At 41.4% G+C, this 26,558-nt stretch overlaps 1 protein-coding gene across 2 annotated transcripts in view; it reads left to right on the top strand.

The window, feature by feature from the left end:
• RNGTT (RNA guanylyltransferase and 5'-phosphatase) overlaps positions 1 to 26,558 on the top strand; it is a 449,379-nt gene that overhangs the window by 206,257 nt on the left and 216,564 nt on the right. For both annotated transcript variants that reach the window (XM_065401183.1, XM_065401182.1), the window contains exon 11: positions 20,476 to 20,640. In XM_065401183.1, coding sequence (XP_065257255.1) covers positions 20,476 to 20,640 — 165 coding nt within the window. The remainder of the gene's footprint in view (positions 1 to 20,475; positions 20,641 to 26,558) is intronic.

Here is a 26,558-nt window from a genome sequence, read left to right as displayed (position 1 = left end):
CACAAATATAGTCTTAGTATAGTTAATGGGACCTCCTTCTGAGCCCCTAGCAATTTGTTCTCTATACCATCTATTTATGAAAATTGGCTTTTTAGTAGTTATAACATCAACACAGAGAGTGGTGGAAATTCAGGTCTTCATGGCTGGTCCACCTTATTTGGTGTTTCATAAAAAAAATGTGACCATTAGGTAACACCTTAAATTTTGTACCAAAGATTGTTTCAGATTTTCATCTGAATCAGGCGATTCAGCTGCCGGTTTTCTTTCTAAAGCCTCATTCCAACCAACTAAGGGAAATTGCACGACCTTGATATGGTTAGGTCTCTTTCATATTACCTTGACAGAATAATTCAGTAGATTGCTCGGGCTGGTTGTATCATTGCAGACAGGTTGAAAGATCTTCACCCAAAGGGCTGTCACCCAAAGACTGTCTAAATGGCTGTCTAATTATATTAGATCAGACTCTGAGTTAACTGGAGTAGATCCACCCTTGCAGGTTAAATCCCACTCTACCATGCTTCTGGCATGTTCTGTGGCTTCGCTGAGACACATACTAATTTCAGAAATTTACAGGGCAGCTACATGGGGATCAGCCCACACTTTCATACGGCCTTAATTGAGGCTTCAGGATCTGACATCTGCTTTGGCAGAGCTGCCCTGAAATCATTATTTAAATAGGACTTCTAGCACCACCTCCTGACCATGAGGACACTGCTTGCTCATTACCAGAAGTGGAGTCTGTGTGGACAATCACTCAGAGAAGGAAGAATGTTTACTTACTCTACAGCAACTCTGGTTCTCAAGATGTTTTGTCCACATGTATTCAATGATCTGCCCTCCTTTCCCACTTCTACAGAGTCCCATACTATCTAGATTATGTGTTAGCGAAGGAACTGAGGGACGGTTGGTTTTGTGCTGCCCTTTATACCTCTTGGTGGTGATGGGGGAGGGGCAGGGTGTGACGTAAGGGCATCCAGGGCACAGGCATGGCCCCAAAGACATTGCTGGCCAAAGGTATCCAATCTTGTGTGCATGAGATGATGTACCCCAGAAGTGGAATAGATGTGGACAACATATATCAAAGAACTGCAGTTACTGGACGGTAAAAAAAACTTCTTCTTTTCCTTACTTGTGCAACAAAAAGTATAGCTGTTGTACTTTGGGATCTAATTAATACATTCTTATAAAAGAAGTTGAAAGTGAATACTACTTTACTTTTCCTTTCTCACCCTCTAGCCTTTAAAATTTTTAAATCATAGCCAAGTTTTCATGAGAGCAGATTGGAATGGTAAGAATAGAATTAGCTCTTGAAAGGAAAATGCTTGCATATGTAATGTTTAAATAGCAGAGAGAATTTTACTTGAGTGTTCTTAAATCTGTATGTAAAATAGGATATTTAAGACAAATTTCTCTTCAAGTTGCTAATATGCATAAAGATGAGGTGGTTGCTTTTCAGTAAAGTTTATCACTTGTAAACACATGCTGTGTTGGTCATAAATCCTGTCCATAGCCATCACCCTTAGCAGGAGTTCATGCTTGAAGAATTTTTGTTTTTAAATCTGCATAAAATGTTACTGTGTATTATTTTCCATTATAAACCTCATTTTAAAATGATGTTAAGTTCACAGTACAAGCTGTCTCTCATTTGTTAGTCTATTAGTTAGTCTTATCTTAGAACTGCAATGTGAAAATATTGGGGGCACAGTTCAGAAATCCAAGCACTTGTGAGCCAAAGTCCATTATGTTTACAGTTGCACTTGGATGCCAAAAAGCTTGTTCCTAGGTTTAATTCTGAAGCTGTTAGTTTTTGTAGACACACACTATCAGTTTAAAAATTATATCTTTAGAAATGGCTTTGTTGCTAGTAACACCTTAGAAAAAATAATCCTGTTTTCAAATCAAATTTAGTTTTTCTCCATTTATGTAACTTGTCTCTTGCCCAGATATTTGAGAATGGAGGCAGTTTGTGTATCCATCTGGGCAATTACCAGTCAATGGTGATAACATCTTACTGATACTGTTCTGAAAAGCTGTATTTGCCTCTCCCATTCACTGTATATGGGCCATATCTGACAGTTAAAGTTATTTCTTTTATTATAGCACCAAGAGTGCTCTAGCAGCTCAATCCCAAAGACTCTTAGCTGCTTCTGCTAGGGTCACCATAGCTGCCAGTTCCACCGCTTTACAGTGCAGAATGTTGGAAGATAGCAGCAGAGATCAGGGACTAATTATATGATCTGTTGCAGCAACCTAATCTTGAGCAAATGGCCAATTAGTGCAGTATGTGTTAGTGCCCTCCCACTTAGGATGGGGGAAAAGACAGGTTTGTGAAGTGGGCAAAACTACAGATAAGAGAGCCAGGTGGAGTTTATGGGGGAGAGAATGGAAACCCCAAAATGGGGACGAAGAAAGGGCATACAGGGATCTGGAGACGGAAGAAGTGAGAGGGACACATTAAGGGGAAGAGAACTTGGAGTCAGATGATCAGGTGGGCATTTGGGGAAGCATAAAATTAACGCTGCGGGAGAATGTGCATGAAGTTATTTCTCAGAGGCTCTCTAAGAAGAGGTAGTATCTTGGAGCCCATCTAAAAATGTTACACTTATGTATTTTGATTTATTTAGAATGCATGCACCCAATACTCTTAAGCTGTACAAGCTATATAATACATATGATTAATGTACAAAAACTAACACACTCCCAGATTCCCTCAAAACTGACGTTTTTCCTACTTCAGTAAACCTGGGAAGACTTAAAACTGTGTGACTTGATGGAAGTGAGTTTGTTGAAGACCTTTACATGAAAATGACCTAATAGTTGAGAATTTTCTTTGAATAGAAAGTAAGGAAGAAACCCCTTCAATGATGGTCAAAATTAAACTTAAAATTAAGATATTAAAATAAGGAAACAGGAGGGAAAAGGAGAAAAGCTTACTATTGTGTAGAGTTTTGATAGGACAACTAATAAACAGATTACACATCTAAATGTAAGAAAAACAGAAGTTTTAGACCTAAGCATGAGATAATGTAAGATTTTAACTGACGCTATCAACTGTCAGACTGACAAGGAAGATGAAAAGTAGAAAAAAATCAAGCTCAATATGTGTTCAATATCCTAGAGTTGAGGAAAGTGAGTGGTAGTAAGTGTCACACAGCTTTAGAGAGTTCCATAGGCCAATTTATAATTGTGCATTTGTATATATATTAATATGATCTCTAAGTTGTAAAACAAGCTTTATAAGATTTCTGTTATAAAAGAATGAATGTTGTTTAAAAAAAAAAAGAAAATGTCCGTCTAGCAGCGTGCTTATTTACCAGATACAAAAATTAATTGAGCTGGATTTAAGATTAAATCTATATAGCAGTGTAATTCAAAGGTTTAAAAAAAACCCACAGGGGCATGGTAATTATCCTTAAAGCAAGCATTATAAACCCAGAAATTTCAGAGATAAAAATACTCTTAAAAGAAATTGAAACATGTTCAAGTAATAAATACGCAGGTAAGGCATCTAAACAACCTTAACTCTTCAAACTTTCCTTATAAATACAACTTACTGAAATATTATGCATAAGGTATATTTGAAGAAATTAGTATGTAATTAAGTTAAGGTGTTAATGATTGTTCTAATTGCAGTTCAGGTAATTTATGAGAATTTTAAAATAGGTTAAATTGTGGGTGTAAATAGACAGTTTCAAGTCACTTGCATAATTATTCCTACACGCTATTGTAATACTCTTTGTACAAAGTATGCCTTGTGAGGTACTATTTGAAAACTCACAATTTGCTGGTCATTGTTCTTGTAAAATTTATGTGGCAACATTATATGTGAAGTTATAGAATACCCTTGTGTAGTGTTATTGAGACATTCCGAATTCCATAGCCCTGCCCAAACAGAAGTTGGTAAACAGGTCTGTCCTAAACAAAGGAATGTGTGCTCTGCTTAATTTGCATTTAAGCAGTAAACAGAGACATCAAGCAGGAAGGGAAACAAAGAAAGCTCAAACAGGTGAGAAAAAGTCAGCAGGGAACATCCTACCACATAGACTCTTTGTCTCCTAGTGTCCAGCTGGAAATGTCTTTCAAGAGAGGGACTGAAACTATAAAAAGGAGAGACAAACATCCCAAGGGACCCCCTTTCTCTCTCCCTTCTTATTGCATTCACTCAGAAGTGCAAGTAGGGCAGTATGGTCCGGTACGCTGTACCAGCAAGATATTTATAGCTGGTATGGCATAACGGAAAGACACAGGAGGAGCAGAATGTGGGGCTGCCAGCAGCTCCTCTGGTGCAGCTGTACCGCCCCCAGCCCTTCCACACAGGGTCTCCTCCATCTGTACAGCAGCCCTGCTGGAGGAAAGGGCTGGGGGCGGTACAGCCGCACTGGAGGAGCTGCGGTTATGGGGCTGCCCGGTGGCCCCATGTTCTGCTCCTTTCCCCACTGTGGTTCCTGGGAGAAGCCCTGTGGTGAGAAACTTTGCTTGAATCTGATCTAGTTTGTTAGGTATTCCTAAATGTCTTATCTTTGTTTCTTGTGTAACATTTCTGACTTTTATGCCTCATTACTTATACTCATTAAACTCTCTGTCTGTAGTTGTTAAACTTGTTTTACTGTTTTATCTAATCCAGTGTGTTTAAATTGAAGTGTCTGGGTAACTCCATTTGGGGTGACAAGTTGTGTGCAAAAAGAAACAGACTTGTATTGTCCAGGAGAGGGATAGGCCTGTGGTTCTCAAACTTTTGTACTGGTGACCCCTTTCACAGACTGAGCCTCTGAGTGCGACCCCCTTATAAATTAAAAACACTTAAAAAATATATTTAACATCATTATAAATGCTGGAGGCAAAGCAGGGTTTGGGATGGAGGCTGACAACTCGCGACCCCCCCATGTAATAACCTCACAACCCCCTGAGGGGTCCCGATCCCCAGTTTGAGAACCCCTGGGCTAGGCAGTACTGGACATACATTTCTGCAGGAAAATCTAAGAGGGGGTGTGTGGGTCATCTTGCAGTATAATCAAGGCTGGCGAGAGTCAGAATGTAACCCAAGTGTGGCTGGCAGGCTGCAGTTGCACACAGACACTCGGGGTCTGACTTGCATGCTGGAAGGCTATTTGTGAGCAGCCCAGGTGGGAGATACTTCAGCAAGGCATTGTAAGGCACCCAAGGTTGCGGGGCAGTGGTGACACAGCTGCTTATTAGTCTGTATGTCACAATTCTGTTACAAACATTTTTGCAACTTTTAATGTAGTCAGATAAATACAGTTGATTATCTTTCAAAATATTCATGAGCTTTCTGAAGTTATCCTGGATGTACAGATTGTTCAGGTGTAATCTTATTCTGTACTGAAGATACTTAGTTTGGGAGGAAAGTGAATTATTTTCTTATAACTCATAAGAGCAAATGTAATTACCTTTCTGATCTGTATCAAATTACAATTTTAATTGGGTCAGCAGTCAGTGCTGAAAAACAGATTTTAAATATAAAATGAGAAAAAAATCTCCTTTAAATTATGGCCTGTTTGTAAGAACTACAGGGAAACAGAGTATTCATAGAATGTAAGGGAGATTTAAGGACATCCAAAATACAGCACACATACTGTCATCCTGTTTTCCTACTTGCTGAGCTGTTTAATACTACTGCAAAATGAAGAGATTCAGATGTTACATTTTGTTAGAAAACTGAGATGTTATTGACACTGAATAACACGTGCAAACCCTGCTTTGCTTTTGTTGCACATAAAGCACAACAATATTTTAGAAACAGAGTATAGTAGATCAAGTGCAGCTACTGAAATATGTTTACTCCTGAGGGAATTCTGCACCAACATATTTAAAATTCTGCACCAAAAAATTAAAAATTATGCCACAATATTTTAAAATTTTGCAAATTTTATTTGTTAATAAATAAATGTGGCTCAAGCATGGCAGGCCACTGACTGCACTGAGGTGGGAGATCACCGTGAAGCTCCCACTTCCCCCAGTACAGGGACTGGGCAGTGAGACTGCATCTGACCCTGACATAGTGCAAGGGCTGGGCCTGCCCCAGAAACACCCCAGGGCCCTGCCCCTCTGTGCCAGGTGCACTAGCTGTGGGTGGGCAGGCTCAGCCCAGCAGGATCCAAGTGTGGAGGGGCTTAGTGTGGGGGGATCCAGATGTGGGGTGGGAGATTTCTGTGTGGGGCAGTCTGGGTGCGGGCAGCTCAGTGGGGGTTCCAGATGCAGGAGCAATGAGACACTGCAGGGGATCCAGGTGAAGGTGGTTGGGGGGACTGGGTGTGGGGAGATGGGGCTTGGCGAGGGGGTCTGGGTGCTGGGGGAGTGGGGCTTGATGGGGTGGGGGTCCAGGTGAAGCTGGTTGGGGATCAGAGGGGTGCCGGTCTGGGTGTGGGGGGGCTCGTTGGAGGGGTCACTAAGTGAGGCGGGGAAGGGCTTGTCAGGTGAGGGTTCGATGGGCCTGCTTAATGGGGGTGCCCCAGCTGCTGTCGAGGGGATGCCACGTGCCGGGTTCTTGCTTCCCCCCACGATTCTCCTATTCCCTTTTCTTCTCCATCTCACTCCCACATTCCCCTCCCCCTGCCCTATTCCATCCCCCCCCCCTTCCTTCCCCATTGTCTCTTCCCTCCCCACCCCCTCACCCCTTTTCCTCATTTCCCCCACCATGGGCACTCACTGTTGCACAGACAACAGGAAGGCTCCCAGCACACAGACGGGGAGCATGACTGGCACTAGGACCCAGGATGGGGCATTCAGCTGCAGAGTCAGCAGAGCCTAGAAGCAGCCTCCAACTGGGCAGCCCTGTGCTTGCAGAAATGGGGGGAGGGGGGTGCAGTGGCACATAACCCCCCGTGTCCCCCATGCCTCACCTCTGTTTGGAGGGAGGCAGTCCCCGTCCCCCCCCAAAACTTCACCCATTGTCGTTCCCCCTCCCCCGTGTGGCCTCCCTTTGCTTCCCTGTGTTTCTGCAGGGAAACACAGGAATTCTGCAGGGGGTGGGGGCATTTTCTATGGACATGCAGTCACGCAGAATCCTCCCAGGAGTATATGTTGAATTATTCTTCTTAAAGCATACATGGTACACTGGCATAATGAAGGAATTAATAAAACAGCCATCTTCTATTGTGCTATTATATTTATTATCCCAAAGGAAAGATGACATGAATGTTAAAAATCACTAGAAAACAACTATTTTGAGGGTTGGTAAATTTTAAAGAGAGATGATTTACCTTGCTAATTGGTTGGATTATTTATGTTAGTGATGGCTACATTTTGAAGGTTGTATGAAGACAAGATGAAAACATCTAGTTTTTAATGGCTGATGTCCTCTTTTGAGGCAATATCCACACCGCTGAAAGATGTAGCTATGTTGACCTAACTCTCAGTGTACACAGTGCTAGATTGACAGAAGAACATGGTTTTAGTAAGAGCCTAGGAGCAGCCTCCAACTGGGCAGCCCTGTGCTGATCAGAAACAATCAAATAAAAGAGTCCCATTCAATTACATCATGTAATGGCAGACAGCTAAAAGGAGACAAGTTTTTAAAGTGCTTATATACCAATGTTAGAAGTCTAAATAATAAAATGGGTGAACTAGAGTGCCTCGTATTAAATTAGGATATTAATATAATAGGCATCACAGAAACTTGGTGGAATGAGGATAATCAATGGGATACAGTAATACCAGGGTACAAAATATTTCAGAAGGAAATCTCCACCAAGGGGTGGCCAAGATCTCCAATGCCTTGTGGCAGACGCTGTTTTTCCTGCCCCCCCCCCCCCATATCTAAGAGGGCAGAGTAGAAGTAATTTTTTTGTGCCCACCAAGGGGCACAAATATCTATACACCCACCCTGCCCCCAACTCCCTAGTGGTAGAGGGGGTCAACCACAAGGAGCGTCAGGGTCAACCCGCTCCCTCCCCTAAGAATTAAGGACTCGAGGAGGCTGGACTTGTTTGGTAGAAAGCTTTATTTTTCCTCGAGCTTCCAACTGAGGGTGGCAAACCATGAAGCCCTGCTGGGCAGATATGACTTTAACTTATGGGTCTCAATGCCAAAGTTCACTGACTCCCTCCAGGAGCATGATAGGAAGGAGTATAAGACCCTGGTAGAGGAGGGCACAGCTGCTGCCAGAGCAGCCCTTCAGACAGCCTCGGATGCAGCGGATATGGCTGTAAGAACTGTGGCCTCTGCGGTGTCCATGAGGAGGGCGTCATGGCTTCTCTTGTCCAGGTTGCCAGCGAGGCACAGAGCTCCCTGCAGGGCCTCCCCTTCGATGGCAAGGCCCTGTTCGCAGAGCAAACAGACTTGAAATTACACGGTCTCAAGGACTCTCGCACAGCCTTAAAGACTCTTGGTCTATATGTCCCGGCCACGGCCAGGAGCAAGTTCAAGCCTCAGCAGGCACCCAGCCAGGCCACCCACTCCAGATATGAGCCTCCCTATAAAAAATCTAGGGACTATAAGAAATGCCCATAGCAGCAGTCTTGGCCTGCGCCCCAGCCTGCCCCTCTCAGGGCAAGCAGGAGGGTAAGCGCCAGTTTTGATGGGACACCTGGGGACAGCTTATCAGTCCGCACCAGAGATCCGCCTGACCTACCCTTCTCCAACTCCTAGGTCACATGTCAGCGTGTACGTACGTGGTACGTCACACCAGACTCAGGATGCGGCCCATTCAGCTCTGGCTAACCTCGATGTTCTCCCAGTCCAGAGACAGTCTGGACAAGGTCCTCACCATGCCCGAGGCCATTTACATTCGGACACATTACCCATCAAGTTAATGAATATTTCAGATCTTGCCCAAATACACGCTTACAGCTATTTCTTATTAACTAAACTAAAATTTATTAAAAAAGAAAAGTGAGAGAATATTGGTTAAAAGATCATTATACATACAGATATGAATAGAGTTCTGAGATCAGTTCCATAGCAGAGTCTTTTTAGAATTAGTCTATAAGTGCAGTCCCAATGTTCAAATACTCAATATCAGGGCAGTCCAGATGGGACTGGAGATCTCAGTCTTAGGACTCGAACGTCCTCTGAATGGAACTTAAGCAGATCTGAGATGATAGGATCAGGTCCCAAGAGTTTGTATAGAGATTTTTTGCATCCTCTTGGCAGTTGTCCTTGGTGAACAATAGGCTTTTGAAGTAACGTTCTATTTCCTAAACATTGTTGGTAATTAGCTGCATGGATTAACATAAGACAAGTGCCTAGCGCCCACCATTTGTAGGTGATTTACTGTATAATTCAAAGAGAAATCAAGACAGTGATATCACTATATTTACAGTTCATTTAAATGTGAATATCTTATGTTGATCTCTGAATTAACAGAATACAGCAATAGACAGGAACTGTTTGATTACATTCTACCAATATATATGTAAACACACAAAAAAACATTATCAATATGTCTCTAAAGGTTGAATCTGGGTCAATTAGTTTGCAATTTGCTTAACCCTTTCTGGCCCTGTGTCACACATGTTTATGTACATATTGGAAGTGGTGGGCCGCATGGTAACTACACTTGCAGTGCACTTTAACATTTTCTCTGGAACTTGATTATAGTCTACATTTTCACTGCCTTTATAACATTTTTAGCTTTAAAAAAAAAAAGGAAGATGTCTATTTAAATTTAAGAATTCTTTAACAGTCTCCCTTGTCCTATGAGATATTACTTGTCATTCTGGTATCTAGCTAAATAGATTAGTAATGTTTTCTTTTAATATGTTTAGCAGCATTCACTTTCTATGTAGGATCATAGGAAGTGCCATACTGCATCAGACCTGTGACCCATCTAGTCCAATATTCTGTCTTTAATAGTGACCAGCACCAGATTCTTCAGTGGAAGGTGCAAGAAAGACTGCAGTAGGCAGATCCTTCTAGTCAGGGGTGGCCAACCTGAGCCTGAGAAGGAGCCAGAATTTACCAATGTACATTTCCAAAGAGCCACAGTAATACGTCAGCAGACCCCCATCAGCACTCCCCCTCTGCTCTCAGAGTCTCCCATCCCAACCAGCCCCGCCGATCAGCGCCTCCCCCTCCATCGCTGTTTCATGGCATGCAGGAGGCTCGGGGGAGCGGGAGGGGAGCGAGGGCACAGCAGGCTCAGGGGAGGAGGCGGGAAGGGATGGAGTGGGGGCAGGGCCTGTGGTAGAGCCAGGGGTTGAGCAGTGAGGACCCACCCCGGCACATTGGAAAGTTGGCACCTGTAGCTCCAGCCCTGGAGTTGGTGCCTATACAAGGAGCCGCATATTAACTTCTGAAGAGCTGTATGTGGCTCCGGAGCCACAGGTTGGCCACGCCTGTTCTAGTACATCCAAATTCCTAATATTTAGAGAGATTGGCTTAAGCACCAAAGCATGAGGTTTTATATTCCTTCCGAATTTTTTCTCAGCATTATTTATTATAACTCTACATATATTCTAAAAAAGAAAAACATTATTAATTATGCATGCAAAAGTGGGCTAGGTACTTCAGAATAAGATAGGTCCTTGCTCTTAAGAGCTTGCAGTCATAGATGGAGGATGCTGAAAGGGATATGGTATAAAAGCAAAATGAATAAGATGAATTTTGGCATGTCTTATTAGTTCAATTACCGTATATACTCGTTCATAAGCCAAATATTTTTGGGAAAAAAGTGACTCATCAAGGAGCGGGGGTCAGCTTATAAACGGGTCTACACCAAAATTTGATGATTTAAAACTCTATGGAATCATTGAATTGAATATCTAATACATTGTTGTTTTGTTTACCTGGAGCGTCTGCAGGCATGCACTTCCCGCAGCTCCCATTGGCTGGGAACAGCGAACCGCGGCCAAAGGGAGCTGAGGAGCTCTATGCCTGCAGACGCTCCAAGTAAACAAAACATCCTGACCCACCAGCGGCTTACCCTGACAGCCGGGAGCCAAAGTTTGCCAACCCCTGAAAAATAGGGTCGGCTTATGAAAGGGTCATACAGTTTTTGCTATTTTTACCTAACCATCTTAGGAGGTCGGCTTATAAATGAATGGGCTAATGAACGAGTATATACGGTACTTTTTTTTTCTTTTCCTTTATCCGCTCCCTCTCTGTCTGCCCTTAATCCAGCCCTGTCCTCTCATAAAGTCTTCACTTTCCCCACATTCTGCCTCCTTGTTCTCCGTTCCCATATCTTGGACTGAATGTTAGAGTGCTACTTTTTTTTTTTTAATTCTCTCATGATGTATCTCGCTAATCAGAAGTTGCACTCAGCGGTCCCAAGTGTCTAGATCAGAAGTGTCTACAAATGTCAGCATAGTGTTTGCTAAGGTGAGGGCAGGGCCTCATGGCCTCTTCTGCTCCATTCCCAGAGACTCTGAACAGCTGCAGAGGCTTCTCTTGCACAGTGAGTGAATGTGTGTGTGTGTGTGCGCGCGCAGAGGGGCAACCCTTATAGTCTGGTGTAGGACTGGTGGGGGAGGGGGGGGTGAGCTTTAAAATGTTTCCCTCTTAACAAAGGACATAAATCAGAAAAAAAGAAAAGTGAGCAAAACTCAAACAGCTTTCTTTTGAAAAAGAATGTGTTGTCATTGACTTATTGTTATATTATTATTATTTATAAACCAGTAGCTGCCACAATATGCTAAGTATCATTCAAATACACAGATGATACAAATATTACCCCCAAAAGCTCAGTATGTTATAATTTGTTTTAAAAAGAATTCCTTAAGAAAAATACTTGTTACAAGTAGACACTTTTTTTTTGGTCTATCCTAATTAATTTGTGAAATATGCTGCTCCCTTGCTAAGGTGGTTCTTACAAACCAATGGTAATTGTGTAAATTAAGATCTCTTAACTGAATTTGGAAGGTAGCCATATAATAGGTAATTTATAATGTCGAGCTGTTTTGTTCCATTATTTGGTCTTGATTAATTAGTTTCTAGATGAGTAATATCAAACCCCGCAGCTGGTTGACATATTTATGTGGCCTTCATGATGTACAGGTTCTGCAGAGTTGATGCTTTTATTAAAAAATAAGTGCCTGTGACATGCTATAAATGAACTGAAGATGAACCGATGCAGCATCTTCCAGAGTCTGCAAACAGCCTGAAAGTAACTATGGTTCGGAGAGGCGGGAACTCCCCAGCTCTCATTCATCTAATTAGGGATAATAACTCCATAGCCTAATGTCAACATTAAGTATTTCATTGAGAGTTGCTGTGATGAGGGCAATGAAGAAAGAAGGAGAAACATTGAAAGGAGGATAGGGAAAGAAGGAGAAACGAACGACCAAAATGGCTGTAGTCGGAGGTGAGGATATGTCCATACCATGTGATGCAGTATGGAACAATTAATGGGCTTAGCAAATAAATAGTGATAAGGAAGGTCCAGATGCTGCCAGCCTTATATTTAGTATTTTACTTTACAAATAGTCTGATTTCAATGATAACTACATTTTAGTGCCTGTGGCTGGTTAATTTGTATGTAAAAGGCTCATTCTACCTTTGATGTTTGTGCAAACCTCTTACTGACATCAGTGGGAGGCCTGGGGTAGTTTGATGGAAAATACATTGTTTTAAGATAATTAAAAATGGAATTTTGCCCATTCCACAGAATGAGTTCAACACATCCAATTTGTAAAACACCAAATTTATATATTTGGAGTCATTTTGAATGTTAATTGCTTTTAAAATGAAAGTTATTGCTGAACTTATTTCTTGAGTATAAATATTTGTAATATGCTTCTATACAGGGGTTTTTGTTTTGAGTCCCCCAAACTGTTTCTGAAGGTGGGAGAATTCACAGCAGTATTCTGTGATATGAATGCACACTGTATAAATATTGAATAAATTCTCATGCCACATTAGTTCGAGTTCTTATCTCAAGCAACAGTATCTCATGTTCTGTAGCTTCCTGGTACCACAGATAAAGTATATAAAACATTTTAAATGCTTTAGGCTTTTTGCCATTAGCTTGTCTCTGTATTGAGTGATTCAGTGCTAAAGGTTAGAAAATGTTCATCTTAAAATGTGTTGTCAAATTCTAATGGCAGTCTTGCCATTTGTCTCATTTTTAGAAATGAAAAACCTTAATGTTCTAAGTTTTACGGCATTTTTCATTTCCATAAATATTTTACTTTCCATTCTTGTAAAAGAAAAATACAGAAATTAAGATGCATTATTCAACTGCCAAGTTGTTGAAATGTTATAGACCTTATTTAGGGGGCAAAAGACACCCTCACATTAATTAACTTTATTTAAATACATATATTCATGAAGCTATCTTAAATAAATAAAGATTTAAAATTTATATCCACAATCATAATTCCACTGTCAAGAGAAATATATACTAGTCCGTTAGTATAGAATTCAAGGTATTAGGCTGCAGGGCCGTCTGAAAATGGAGAGACATGAAGGGATTTCTCTTTGGAAATGCAGATGTCAGCTGTGTGTGCTTTGAATTGTCAGTAATAATGTTACCACAGGCTGACATTTTAGCCTATGTTTATATCATAGTCTTGTTCTAGAATCATTAAAGTTGTTAAGGCAGTTGTGGCATATGTTCTGTTATGGTTCAGTAAATCAAGGCATGTGCGGTACTTGTATGCATATTTTGTGTGGGTGTATATAGTATGTCCTGAATTATTCATATTATTTAAGGTACTGATTTTGGGAATAAAAAGGAATATGTTCTGCTGGCAGTTTATTTCCAGACCAAAAAAAAAAAAAAAAAAAAAGAGAGATTCTTAGTCCATCCCAGACCAAGCTAAATATCTACTGGATACACAGACTTAGAGTGCTTTATTGAAGTAGAGCCTGGCAGCACTGTGATAGCATTTCCATTAAAAACACTGTGCTTGTGGGATTTATAATTCAAATACCACACTTTTGCCATCTGCACATTTATCCATAAGAAAATGTCTATGGTATAGTTGGACAACGTAGGCTCAGGCATGACAAAATAAACAGCAATTTTCAGCCTTCCCACTTCCTACCTGAAGAATCCCTATTGGGCTAGTGAATTTTTTTCTCCTTTACCGTGACTGTTTGTCTACAAGTCCTGAAATCCTACATTTAATTAAATTTTTTTTTTTTTGCATCATTTTCCACCCAGAAGATTCAAAGTGGACCAGTGGGGCATACATTTTGATTTAACATATCTATAAAATTTGCTTTGTTTGGATTTAGTTTGCGCTATTTAATCTATAGGCTCAGACATGACAAAATACTCTTTCACCATCTTTAGCAGGGGACAGTCTGTGACTGGACAGCAGGGAAGGAGAGAAGTCCAAAATGCATGGCAGAAGGAGATTTTTTCCCCCCACACTCCCCTCCTTTGGTTCTCTGCTTAGCCATTGGCTGGGCAAGGGGGGTTGGGCCAGGGAGGGGCACCTGACAGCTAATTTAAGATAGCCTGGGCTTTTCAAAAGCCTTTTATTCTCCAGTTAGCTGCAAAGAAGCAGTTCCTGTTTAGCCATATCTGGAGTAAGAAAACATTGGACAACACTGGAGGAGGCATGGGACAAGAGCCAGCACTTGTTGGGCAAGTAGTAACAAAGGGTTGGAAGGATTTTAGATTCTGGGGAACTTTGATTCAGAGGGGTCACCTTCTCCACACGGGCTTAGGTCTTGGGCTGGGACTGACCCTCCCCCCTCTTCCTCCCTAGCAGCAATAGTGGCAGCTTGCTCCAGTAGTGGGGCAATGATACAGGGAGCTTCCATGTCTGAAAGTTTCTTCCCCATCTTCCCTGCTGTTCTGGTTGGTTGTGTAATTGTATCCCCATTAGGGAGGAATGGGGCACACTACTAGGTGGAACATAGCCACCCTGTAGGGACCTGTGTGGTCTCCACAGCCCCTGTAGACAGGGTGGCAGAGGGGTGGCAGAAGTCAGAGCCAGATGGCTGCAGTTAAGGGGGAGAGAGGAGGAGCTGCTGCTTCTGTGGCATGGGGAACAGGGCCTTATAGAAGGGGTGATGGGGACTGGGCGGCTGGGATAGCAAATGAGACCCAGCCAAGCTCTCATGGGAGTCCCACTTCTTAGATGGAGCAGTATATCTATTTTATACCCACAGGCTGGCAGATGGGTACACAGATCCTACTGCCTAAGCAGTCTCTGGCCACCCACAATTGCAAGAGCACCTCTTATACCAAGTCGTGGTTCAGGGTTCCAAGGTGAGGAACAGGTTCCATGCGCCAGAGAGGAAAGCTCAGCTGATGGACACAGGGTGCAAATCCCTGCTTGAGATGGAGACATTGGGAGTGAGGGTTGATGTTTGTATCTGGGGGCATTTTGTTGTGCATTGAACCCACAAGCAGGTAGCCACGTCAGAAAGTGTATCACAACCGAGCTTCAAAGCTGATGCCACTTGCCTTTGATGATATGGGCTGGGGCCAGCTCATATCCCTCCTGCATGCAGTGATGGCTGAGCTGTACTCACCTGATGTCCTGCTTATTCAGCAGGGCAAAAAATGATTTTTGGTGGCTGCACTGGATTAAATTTAAGGATTAGGATACAGAGGGATGTGGAGCTGATCTGCAGTTATGGCCTTGCGCTCAGTTGGTTTGGTTTGGTTTGAGATGTTCACAAGATGAATTTGGTGGGTGGGACTACTGAGCCAGCCCATGTTGACAAGATGTGAAAAAATGTGAGCCATGAGGTAGCCAGGATAATTATGGAGTTTGGAGTGGACTGTGATAACACAGGCATATCTGATACAATGGTCCTGAGCTATTTTAGGTATGATGGAGTGCATCTGTCAAATGCTGGGGCTGGTGTTTGGCTCCTTGACCAGGGGTTGGGTCAGGCAGGAGATGGGTACCAGGCATGGTGGGTGTGGGGTGTACCCATATTAGTTGCTGGTGTCTCCCTTATCTGGTGTCCAGAATGGGTAAAGGCTAAAAGGGCCAGCTCCCAGAGGTAAATGAGATATGGCATTTTGCAGTTGGACTTAGCACTCGTAAGCAGGGAGGAGCCTGACGTCTTCGCAGACTGATGCACTCGCTGCTTCCCACCACCTGGTGGCCTCTGTCATCACACCCCCTTTTACGTGGGGGAGGGAAGGAGAGAGGTTTCACAACAGAGCTGAGTCCATGGGGTAGATCAGGGATGGTCTACTCTGAGTTACTGTTTGGTTTCTGATTGAAGCCCTGTAACCCTCATTGGAACCAGTAAATGGCTCATGTGAGAAAGGGGTGTGTGTGGGGGGAGGAAGTATAATGTCCCTTTCTGAGGTATAATTAATAAAGTTACAGTCTCCCATTTAAATCCATCACGTGTCCTTCATTCATCTGTTTGGCTTAATGGATAGCAACTTTCAGCCTCCCCACTTCCTACCTGAAGAACTGGGTTAGTTAATGTTTTCTCCTTGATGGGGATTGGGGGTTGTATTAAAAACAAAACAGTGTTAACAAAAGTACTATGGATTACAACCATAGCACCTTGTGTTGTGATCTCTCAGTACAATTATACAGAGTTACACCATGTTAGTAAAGCTTAGATAGGAAGAGGTGTTAATTCAGCAGACTTCTTTTTTCTCTGGGGGCATGTCTCAACTTGAATTTTTACTCATGGTTTAATACACATTAATTAACCCATGCTAACACAATTGCCAATGCTAGTGTATCAGAGGGGTAGCCATTTTAGTCTGAATCTGTAAAAAGCAACAGAGGGTCCTGTGGCACCTTTAAGACTAACAGAAGTATTGGGAGCATAAGCTTTCGTGGCTAAGAACCTCACTTGCATCTGAAGAAGTGAGATTCTTACCCATGAAGGCTTATGCTCCCAATACTTCTGTTAGTCTTAAAGGTGCCACAGGACCCTCTGTTGCTTAATGCTAGTGTAGATAGACACAAATGTTTCTTGCTAGTTGTGTTTAAGACTAAAATACACTATCACAACAAACATTTGCTTCATGGAACAAAACGTGTGTAGTGTCTGCACTAGAATTTAAAACCTTTTTAATTAACACGTTAAAACACAGCTAAAGTGCCATATCATCAAGCAGCACTGAACCAATAACAATCTCCCTTCACAAATTATCAGAACTTGCAAAATCCTGAAGTCAGTTTAGGTACTCAGATATTTATAGGTATTAAAAAAAAAAAAAATCTGATACATGTCTAATGAGACATGTCAAGTGTTAAATGTCCAGAATGGATTCTAAAACACATTATATGTTTTTGGAAAACAGTTTTAAAATATCTCTCTCTCACTGTAAGAGGGAATTTAAACAATCTCCAATTTTTAGTTTTTCCTCCCAAGTTATTTATTACAGCCTATGTCTTACTATTTTTTGTTAAAAGCTGGGGTCTTCTTTTTTAAAATGGGTGTTATCATTTGGAGACTTAAGATCAGTCTGGGACAAGTCTGTCTTTTATTTCTCTCTAGTGCTTTGTATTTCATTCTTTAGCAACACTTGCTAATCATGGTCAACTGCTAATAACAAAGAAAAGCCCTCCCAACACTACTTGAATTCAATATGTCCTTGATTTAAATTCAGAATTATGCTAAATTTCTGTTCCTTTCTAAAAGTGGATGCTTTGAAAGAGTGAAACCCATCCCAATTTTTTTACTTGGGTGGTTGATGAATTATTTCCAAGCTATTTCCTATGATTTCTGAACCACAGACTCTTACATCAGTCTAGCTTTGACCTTTACCCAAGGAAACCAGTGGTAATATACCGTAACTAGCTTTGAAATAAAAATTTGAGTGTCAGAACTGTGGGAGATAATTACTTCAGAGTAGGTGTGAGAAGGGAAAGGATTCTTTAAGGCAGAGAGAATAAGGTGATTAGAAGATTTCATATGGAATCAGTTAAAAGAATTGAAATTGCTAGCTACTAATGGCTTCAAATCAATTTATGCTACTACAGTAAAACCCTTTTAAATGATTAACTGTAAAATAATTGTGTGAACACAATTTCCTGTTTTTTTCAGGATAAAAGATTTAAAATATTAGACCTAGTTTTTTGAAGTTCTTATAAGAGATGAGTGAGCGGGGAAGTGGTTTTAGGAAAAGTAGCAGAATAATGGGGTAGTGAACTTCAACTTTTCTGGGTACATATTTTGAAGTTGAAAAGACTCCTTGAGAATCAGGTCTTTTCTTCCGTAACTTGTTGCAAAGATCAAGGTGGTGATGCCCTGTACTTTCCCAAATTGTAAATAGAAAATAAATCTGTGTCTGTGTTTAGTTAACCATTAAATTTCCTCTGAGTGGACAAGGTCAGTCATGTAGATGTGTTTTCATGTATGCTCCACACAGACTGGCTTGAATGAACAATGGAGTGGTAGCTTTTTTGAGTGTCAGTACCTAAAATTAGATCCCACAGCTATGCTGTGCCTTAAATGAAGTGAACAATATGAGAGTTTTGCTCACTCTTGCTTCTAGAATTTTCCCTACCCTAACTATTCATTAATTCAACTAGGCCTTCATTTAAAATGGAAAAAATAATCAGAAAAATGAGAAGACAAATGCTCCTTTCATGTTGATGCTGTACCATCCCTCTAATATTTTTGTTGAGAAATGGTTATTAATCTTTCCCTCTTTAATAGTTTAGGTTCTTCTTCTGCTCCTATATCTGCCTTTTGATTTAGGAATTGGGTGATACTTCTGCTGATCACAAAGGCGGCCCCTTCTGATCGTCCTTTTTTAAAAAAGAATAAATGTTGCTATTCTAAGAACATAAGAATGGCCCTACTGGGTCAGACCAAAGGTCCATTTAGCCCAGTATCCTGTCTTCCGACAGTGGCCAGTGCCAGATGCTCCAGAGGGAATGAACAGAACAGGTAATCATCAAGTGATCCATCCCCTGTTGCTCATTCCCAGCTTCTGGCAAACAAAGGCTAGGGACACCATTCCTGCCCATCCTGGCTAATAGCCATTGATGGACCTATCATCCCTGAATTTATCTAGTTCTTTTTTGAACCCTGTTATGGTCTTGGCCTTCACAACATCCTCTGGTAAGGAGTTCCACAAGTTGACTGTGCATTGTGTGAGGAAATCCTTCCTTTTATTTGTTTTAAACCTGCTGTCTATTAATTTCATTTGGTGACCCCTAGTTCTTGTGTTATGAGAAGTAGTAAACAACACTTCCTTATCTACTTTCTCAACACCAGTCATGATTTTATAGACCTCAATCATATCTCCCCTTAGCCATCTCTTTTCTAAGCTGAAAAGTCTGTTTTATTAATCTCTCCTCATACAGAACCCGTTCCATATCCCGAATAATTTTTGTTGCCCTTTTCCAATTCCAGTATATCTTTTTTGAGATGGGGCGACCACATCTGCACACAGTATTCAAGATGTGGGCGTACCATAGAGTTATATAGAGACAACATGATATTTTCTGTCCTAGTTTCCTATTCTAGTTTCCTATTTTCATTTCTTATAACTTTTCAAAGCTTTCATAGTTTACGGTCACATTTTTGTGCCTTGTTCACTGCATGAAGGAAATTTTGTAGAGGTAATTTGTGAAAAAATGTGCATTATTTTTGAATGTGAAGGAGGAAGAGGCAGAGTGAGGTATGGGCTTGGCAAAATAAGTCTCAAATATTTTAGACTCTGGACATAATGCTAAAGCATGAACTATATGACTTGTATTGCTATAAAATTGACACATTTGATTGAAATTAACATTTCTAAAATTAGCATTACATTTCTACATAATCTATTCCTATTCAGTTAATGGCAGCTACAGTAAGTTGCCACTTGCTAGTACTCTAAATATAACAAACCACATTATGATCATTATTATTTTTCCAGATGTGTTTTTTTTTAATTGCCTTGCTTATCTGATATATTACACCAAATGAGTAAAGAAGGATATAAAATGAATAATTTCTTTCAGCTCTTGAAAGATCACAGTTTAACACCTGAGAATTAAACAAGAACTTTAGTACCTTTTATGACTGAGCAATAATCTATTCTACTAGTTTTTGCTGTCCTTATGTAATACTAGGTTTTTGGTTTTTTTTCCAAATTTTCTAATCTACAACTGTGTTTAACTTCATTTTCTATAACAAAAATGCCAATCTCTAATTCTTGGTACGAAAGGTATTTGTAATACACATGAAGCAAGGGTTTGAGTTAGCTTTGCAAGTTATATTGTCAGCTAGTTGTCATTAAAAATTATGAACAAAGTGGACTAAATATTAGTAAAACAGCACTATATTAAAATACTGTTATGGTTATCTTACACAATTCTATGCTTATGAAATCATCAATTTTAGATTACTTGCTCTCTTAGTTCTTGAACACACAAGTTTAGCAGGACATTTAAAAAAAAAAAAAAAAAAGCTATCATTGGATAAATAGGGCATCAGACCTCTTCAGCCCTAGAGAAATATGTGCAAGCTGGGAAATTTGACAGGAATATGTATATTTTGTTATGTTTTGATGATGATCAGTGTATCTGTATATTTGTAAATATTTTGTTTATAAATATTTTGTAAGGCAAACTTCCGTTTAATCATAATTTGATAAACATTTAGGTTTTTTATATTATTTTTTGTCTAACTTGGCAGGGACAGCCAGTTGGAGAATGTGATTTTAACATTCGACTAGCATGTATAGAAAAAGAGATTATATTTCCACGGCATGAAAAGATGAAGAATGGTCTTATTGACAAAGCACAGGAACCATTCAGTGTTCGAAACAAACCATTTTTTGACATCCACGCTGCAAGAAAGGTAAATTTATTGAATTTAGGTTTATTAATGTTGTGGTGCTAAAGACAGTAGTTTAGTTCTGAATCTGGGTTTTCCCTCTGTTAATCTAGCTATAGCAATGTCAATTGCTAAGGGAGCATTCAGCGCTCCTTGGCTGGGATTTGGGAATTAGGGTCACTCTGAATATGGCTTGTGGCTTTAATCTATCTATTCCTTCTGGAGTACCATTTTCTCCATTTACAAAACCCTTCTTTACTTTTGCACAAACTTCAGTTTTATCTAACAATGCTGAACTGTTGCTGTAGTTGTGTTGGTTCCAGGATATTAGAGAGACGAGGTGTGAGAGGTAGTATCATTTATTGGATAAACTTCGGTTGGTGAATGAGAAAAGCTTTCGAGCTACATAGAGCCCATCTTCAGGTCCTGAAGAATCAATGCTTGGGATTTGAAGGCAGGAACCTGCTACCTTTTTTTTTAAAATGTGTTCCTTGATTTTCTGTTACCTTATTTAGCTGTTTATTTACAAATGTTAGAATTCCTAATTCTCATTGTGCACTTCTTCAGTGTAGAAAGGTGATTTCCTTCTGTACAGCTATTTTAAATTCTTCCATGTTGGTTGGCATGTGACCCTTATTTCTCCTAAAGCTAGCTGCTCATTTGTACTCATCCCTACCATAGCAATTAGTCATATGTAGTCCTCTGCAAAATACTTATAGCTGAATGTAACGGTTGAGCATTGGATCACCTGCTTCCATGTGTTTTTATTATTGCCTAGAGTTTGAGGCAGGGAATGGGCTTGCTGGGGAGTAGGCAGAAATTGCAGAACCTTTTGGCTAACAGAGTGACTGATGAAAACTACAAGAAGGAGAAAATTCTTAGAACATGGTCTTCAAACAGAATGATAAATTAATAGAGAGTACTGGTCCTGGGAAAGTTTCCGTCCAGAGCAGTGGTACTCAGACTGAGGCTCCTGAGCCACAAGTGGCTCTTTTATATCTCCTGCAGTTTTTTGCAGCACATAATATTAAAACACTCTGTGATTTAATTATTAACCAATCAGGATGCTTTTACTATGTCATTAACCAATTGTAGTTGATAAAATACTAATACTTGGTAAGTTATTTTGCTGTGAGAATAATTACACACACACACACTAAATACTTTCCATGTCATACTGTTTAAATATGAATATATAGTACTATAGTAAATGAAACAAATTCACTCTACTGTGGCTCTTTTGCGTAATGTTGATTGCTACTTTGGCTCCTGAACCACTGAGGTCTGAAATCACTGATCCAGAGAGACTTTATTTCTGATTGAGCCTTGTGAATTTAGTACAGCATATGGGTGACCACTGTTGCTTTAGGTGTATTAAGTTATTTTGGACTGCCAACCAGGAAAATATTTTAAGTAACTAATTAGATAACATTGTATAGAGATTTTTGAATTCAAAATAAAATTTTCACAGGGAAAAAGTAGTTCTTGAGTGAAATATATAGTAATTGTGCTTGAGATTTAAAAAAATCTGAGGCAAAGAAAAGATTATCTGGAAGAATTACATTGTGCATAATTTATAGTTACTGGAAATGTACTGAGATCCCAGAAGATTTAACTTGATGATTTAAAAATTCACAAGGAAACTGAACTCTCTTTAAAACGTATTTTAATATATTTATTCAAATCACGAAAAAAGCTTTTCCAGAGCTCAAGGTGCTATACAATCATAAACACATTCAAAACTTCTATTGGTCAGTTGTTTTTGACCACAGTTCGAATAGGAAAAAATATTTCTAGGCGAGAAGTCATATTTTTCAGCAAACATATTTACCTGTTCTACTAATATCACCCTAAATTATTAAAATAGAACATTTTTAAAAATCAGTCTAACTTTTCAGCATATATGCACTTTTACGGTTTCCATTTGGCTTAGTTTGATTGATTAAAATAGTCTGGTCAGTTTTTCTCCAGAGAAGCAGAATTCCAAAAAATCAATGAAACAAATGTTCATCTTCAGAGAAAAGTCACATGTGTTTTCCTGTTTTCGGGATGTTTGGGGACTCATAGAATTTTGGGACCAACTTGTTGCCAAACTGGCTTGCTTTTCACTTTCCCTAGCTAAAGATGTGGCTTCCCCCTTCAAGAGCCCTCATAGCACTCCTTATTTTAGTCACCCTGCCCCCAGCTAGCATGATGAAACAGGGAGAGTCACTGCCAGGGTAAATTAAGATACCCTTTTAAAAACTAATATCTAATCGTTTCCTCAAAAGGAATGTCTTGAGTTCCTCCCCATGTATGAAAATGAGTAACATAACTTCTTCAAGTAGTGTCTCTATGGATGCTCCACTGTAGGTGCAGCAGAGCCGCCTGCGCCTGGGATTGGAGATTGGTAGCATTGCCCGTTGGGCCACACATGCGCTCCTCTTAGTCTCGCATTGTGGGCGGCATCTATATATAGTGCTGTGCAGTCCAACCGCCTTCAGTTCCTTCTCAACCACCTTTGGTCTGGGACACAATCTGGATCAGAGCCCTTCTTCCTCCTTAACCTTTAGAGATACTCTCATTAATTTTCTCCCCCTAAAAAATCCAAGTTTTAGTTACTCTTCCCTCCCTGTTACCTTATGCTTCCCCGTTTCCCACCCTCCCCGATTGGAAGCTCTCCCCCTTGGAAGTATGCTGGGATTCCCCTGGTTCAAGAGGTGCCTCTCTTGTTGGGAGGCCTTTCCTGTGAATGATGGTCACTCATGGTGCATCCACTGCCTCGGTGAGGGCCACATCGCACAGAAGTGCACCCACTGAATCAGCTTGACTACCCAGGCCCAAAAGGACCATGAACTCAGACTGAAAATTCTCCTCATGGAGAGTTCTTTACAACCAGCTTCAGACCCGGCCCTGATATCTCTCCAATGTGGTTCTCACCTCGGCTCAGTCATCAGCTGATCTCCTGCTTGCTGCAGCCATCCAAGGGGTAATCCTCTGTTTCCCACTCAGATGGGAAGAAATGGACCACTACATCGCCTGCCAAGGAACCGGCTCAGAAAAAGCCATCCCCTGCGAGGTCAGTAGCCTCAACATCCTCAGGGGTGAGACTTCGCTCCTATGACCATCCGTGTATCTCTGGCACAGGAGCTAAACAGAAGTCCAAGGACCCTAGATGGGTAGAAACACAAGTGGGGACACTGTCTCTTAGGACCGAGAAGCACAGCGCAAGATCTTCCGAAATAGAATCATAGAGTCATAGATTTTAAGGTCAGAAGGGACCATTATGATCATCTAGTCTGACCTCCTGCACAGAATCTCACCCACCCACTCCTGTAATAACCCCAACCTATGTCTGAGCTGTTGAAGTCCTCAAATCATGATTTAAAGACTTCAAGGTGCAGAGAATCCTCCAGCAAGTGACCCGTGCCCCACGCTGCAGAGGAAGGCGAAAGTCCCCCAGGGCCTCTGCCAATCTGCCCTGGAGGAAAATTCCTTCCCGACCCCAAATATGGCGATCAGCTAAACCCTGATCATGTGGGCAAGACTCACCAGCCAGACACCCAGGAAAGAATTCTCTGTAGTAACTCAGATCCCACCCCAGCTAACATCCCATCACAGGCCATTTGGCATATTTACTGCTAATAGTCAAAGATCAATTAATTGCCAAAATTAGGCTATCCCATCATACCATCCCCTCCATAAAGTTATCAATCTTAGTCTTGAAGCCAGATATGTCTTTTGCCCCCACTGCTCCCTTTGGATGCTGTTCCAGAACTTCACTCCTCTGATGGTTAGAAACCTTCGTCTAATTTCAAGTCTAAACTTCCTGATGGCCAGTTTATATCCATTTGTTCTTGTGTCCACATTGGTACTGAGCTTAAATAATTCCTCTCCCTCCCTGGTATTTATCCCTCTGATATATTTATAGAGAGCAATCATATCTCCCCTCAGCCTTCTTTTGGCTAGGCTAAACAAGCCGAGCTCTTTGAGTCTCCTTTCATAAGACAGGTTTTCCATTCCTCGGATCATCCTAGTAGCCCTTCTCTGTACCTGTTCCAGTTTGAATTCATCCTTCTTAAACATGGGAGACCAGAACTGCACACAGTATTCCAGATGAGGTCTCACCAGTGCCTTGTATAACAGTACTAATACCTCCTTATCTCTACTGGAAATACTTTGCTTGATGCATCTCAAGACCGCATTAGCTTTTTTCACAGCCATATCACATTGGCGGCTCATCGTCATCCTGTGATCAATAAATACTCCGAGGTCCTTCTCCTAATCTGTTACTTCCAACTGATGAGTCTGCAGTTTATAACAAAAATTCTTGTTATTAATCCCTAAATGCATGACCTTGCACTTTTCACTATTAAATAGTACTGAGTGCCTCATCCAAGATAACCTTGGATTCTTCGGCACCAACAACTCTCCTTCCACCAACCAAACACTCGGCACCAAGTAATCCCTTGGTGCCGATGTGAACCTTGGCACTGGGAAAGCTCTCTTCACCAAGTAAGCTATCTACCAGCCACTCAAGGGAATGCACTCTGCTCTTGGCATTGATAATTCCTTCACTTTCCAAACACTCACCATTGTCGATGATGCCCCTGCCTACTCCACAGCAATTCAGCTTTCCAAGGGACCTGGTTGTCTCTGATACGCCTGAGTCGCCACTCCTAGAGAGCACCCTATAGCTTATGACTCTGCCTGGGAGTTACAACAAAACTGCCTTTCACCACTGAGAACTGCTTCACCCTTTCCCAGCAAGGAGGAAGAGGAAGAAGAGTGCTCTGTTCCACCCACAAATCCAGAACACACACACAGATAATCGTCTGCTCATCCCCTTTACCCGGAACCAAACTGGGGCCGTGGTACGGACCCCCATGGATGCAACCCCACATACCAATTCATCCACATTGGCCTTACTGGGACCCATGGAGTAGGAATAGGGCACATTTTCCCAAACTGCCCATAAAGCAGAGCCAGAAAGACACATAATTGATATCCCCATCCGTCTCTCAACTACCTCATGTCGACCCAGTAACGATGGAGCAACAGCAGGAAGACATGGAGGAAGAGATTACACAACCACTCCACTTCTCCTCCTCTTCTCCTGATGAGGCCATTATGCCACCACCACCTGCGTCAGCAAACAATTTCAGACACTTTCAAGAACAACTGCGCAGAATCTCTCCAGATCCCTCTGGAGGAAGTCAAAGAGCAACAGCACAAGCTGCTCAGTATCCTACACACCTCCACACTGGCAAAGATAGCTCTCCCTATCAATGAGGTCCTGTTGGATCCTGCCAAGGTACTCTGGAAGACCCCAGCATTCATCCCGCCAATCTGCAAGTGAGTGGACAAAAAATACTATGTCCCTGCTAAGGACTTGGAATTTTTTCCCCCAGCCTACTCTAAACTCCTTGATCATTAATGAGGTACACAAGAAGGGACGCCAACACCACCCCAGGGCAACGCCAAACAGGGACTGGAAGCAACTAGACTTCTTCATTCGCAAAGCGTATTCTTCTGCTACACTTCAGTTCCATATTGCCAGTTACCAGGCTCTTATGGCCAAATACAATCATATTAACTATTCTAAAATACCAGGAATTCTGTCAACATCTGCCAGAGGGTAAGGAGGAGCAATTCCAGACACTTGTGTCTGAAGGACACCTTCTCGCCCGCACAGCACTACAAGCTTCCCTGGGTTCTGCAGACACGGCTGCCTGTTTCATCGCAACAGCCATGGTAATGAGACGAGCATTCTGGCTTCACCTCTCCAGATTCCCTAAAGAAGTATAGACCAGGATCTATCCTTTGAGGATTCCAAACTATTTACCGAGTGTATGGATGAGTCCCTACATTCTCTAAAGGACTCTGGAGCAACTCTCTGCTTTCTCTGCATATATATACATCAGGGCTGAAGAGATGTCAGGGGAAATACCAGTGTACCTCAA

This window comes from Emys orbicularis, chromosome 3 (genome assembly GCF_028017835.1).
Source record: "Emys orbicularis isolate rEmyOrb1 chromosome 3, rEmyOrb1.hap1, whole genome shotgun sequence".
Lineage (NCBI taxonomy): Eukaryota > Metazoa > Chordata > Testudines > Emydidae > Emys > Emys orbicularis.
Note: the sequence above shows the minus strand (reverse complement) of the source record. Positions and strands in the feature narration are given on the sequence as shown.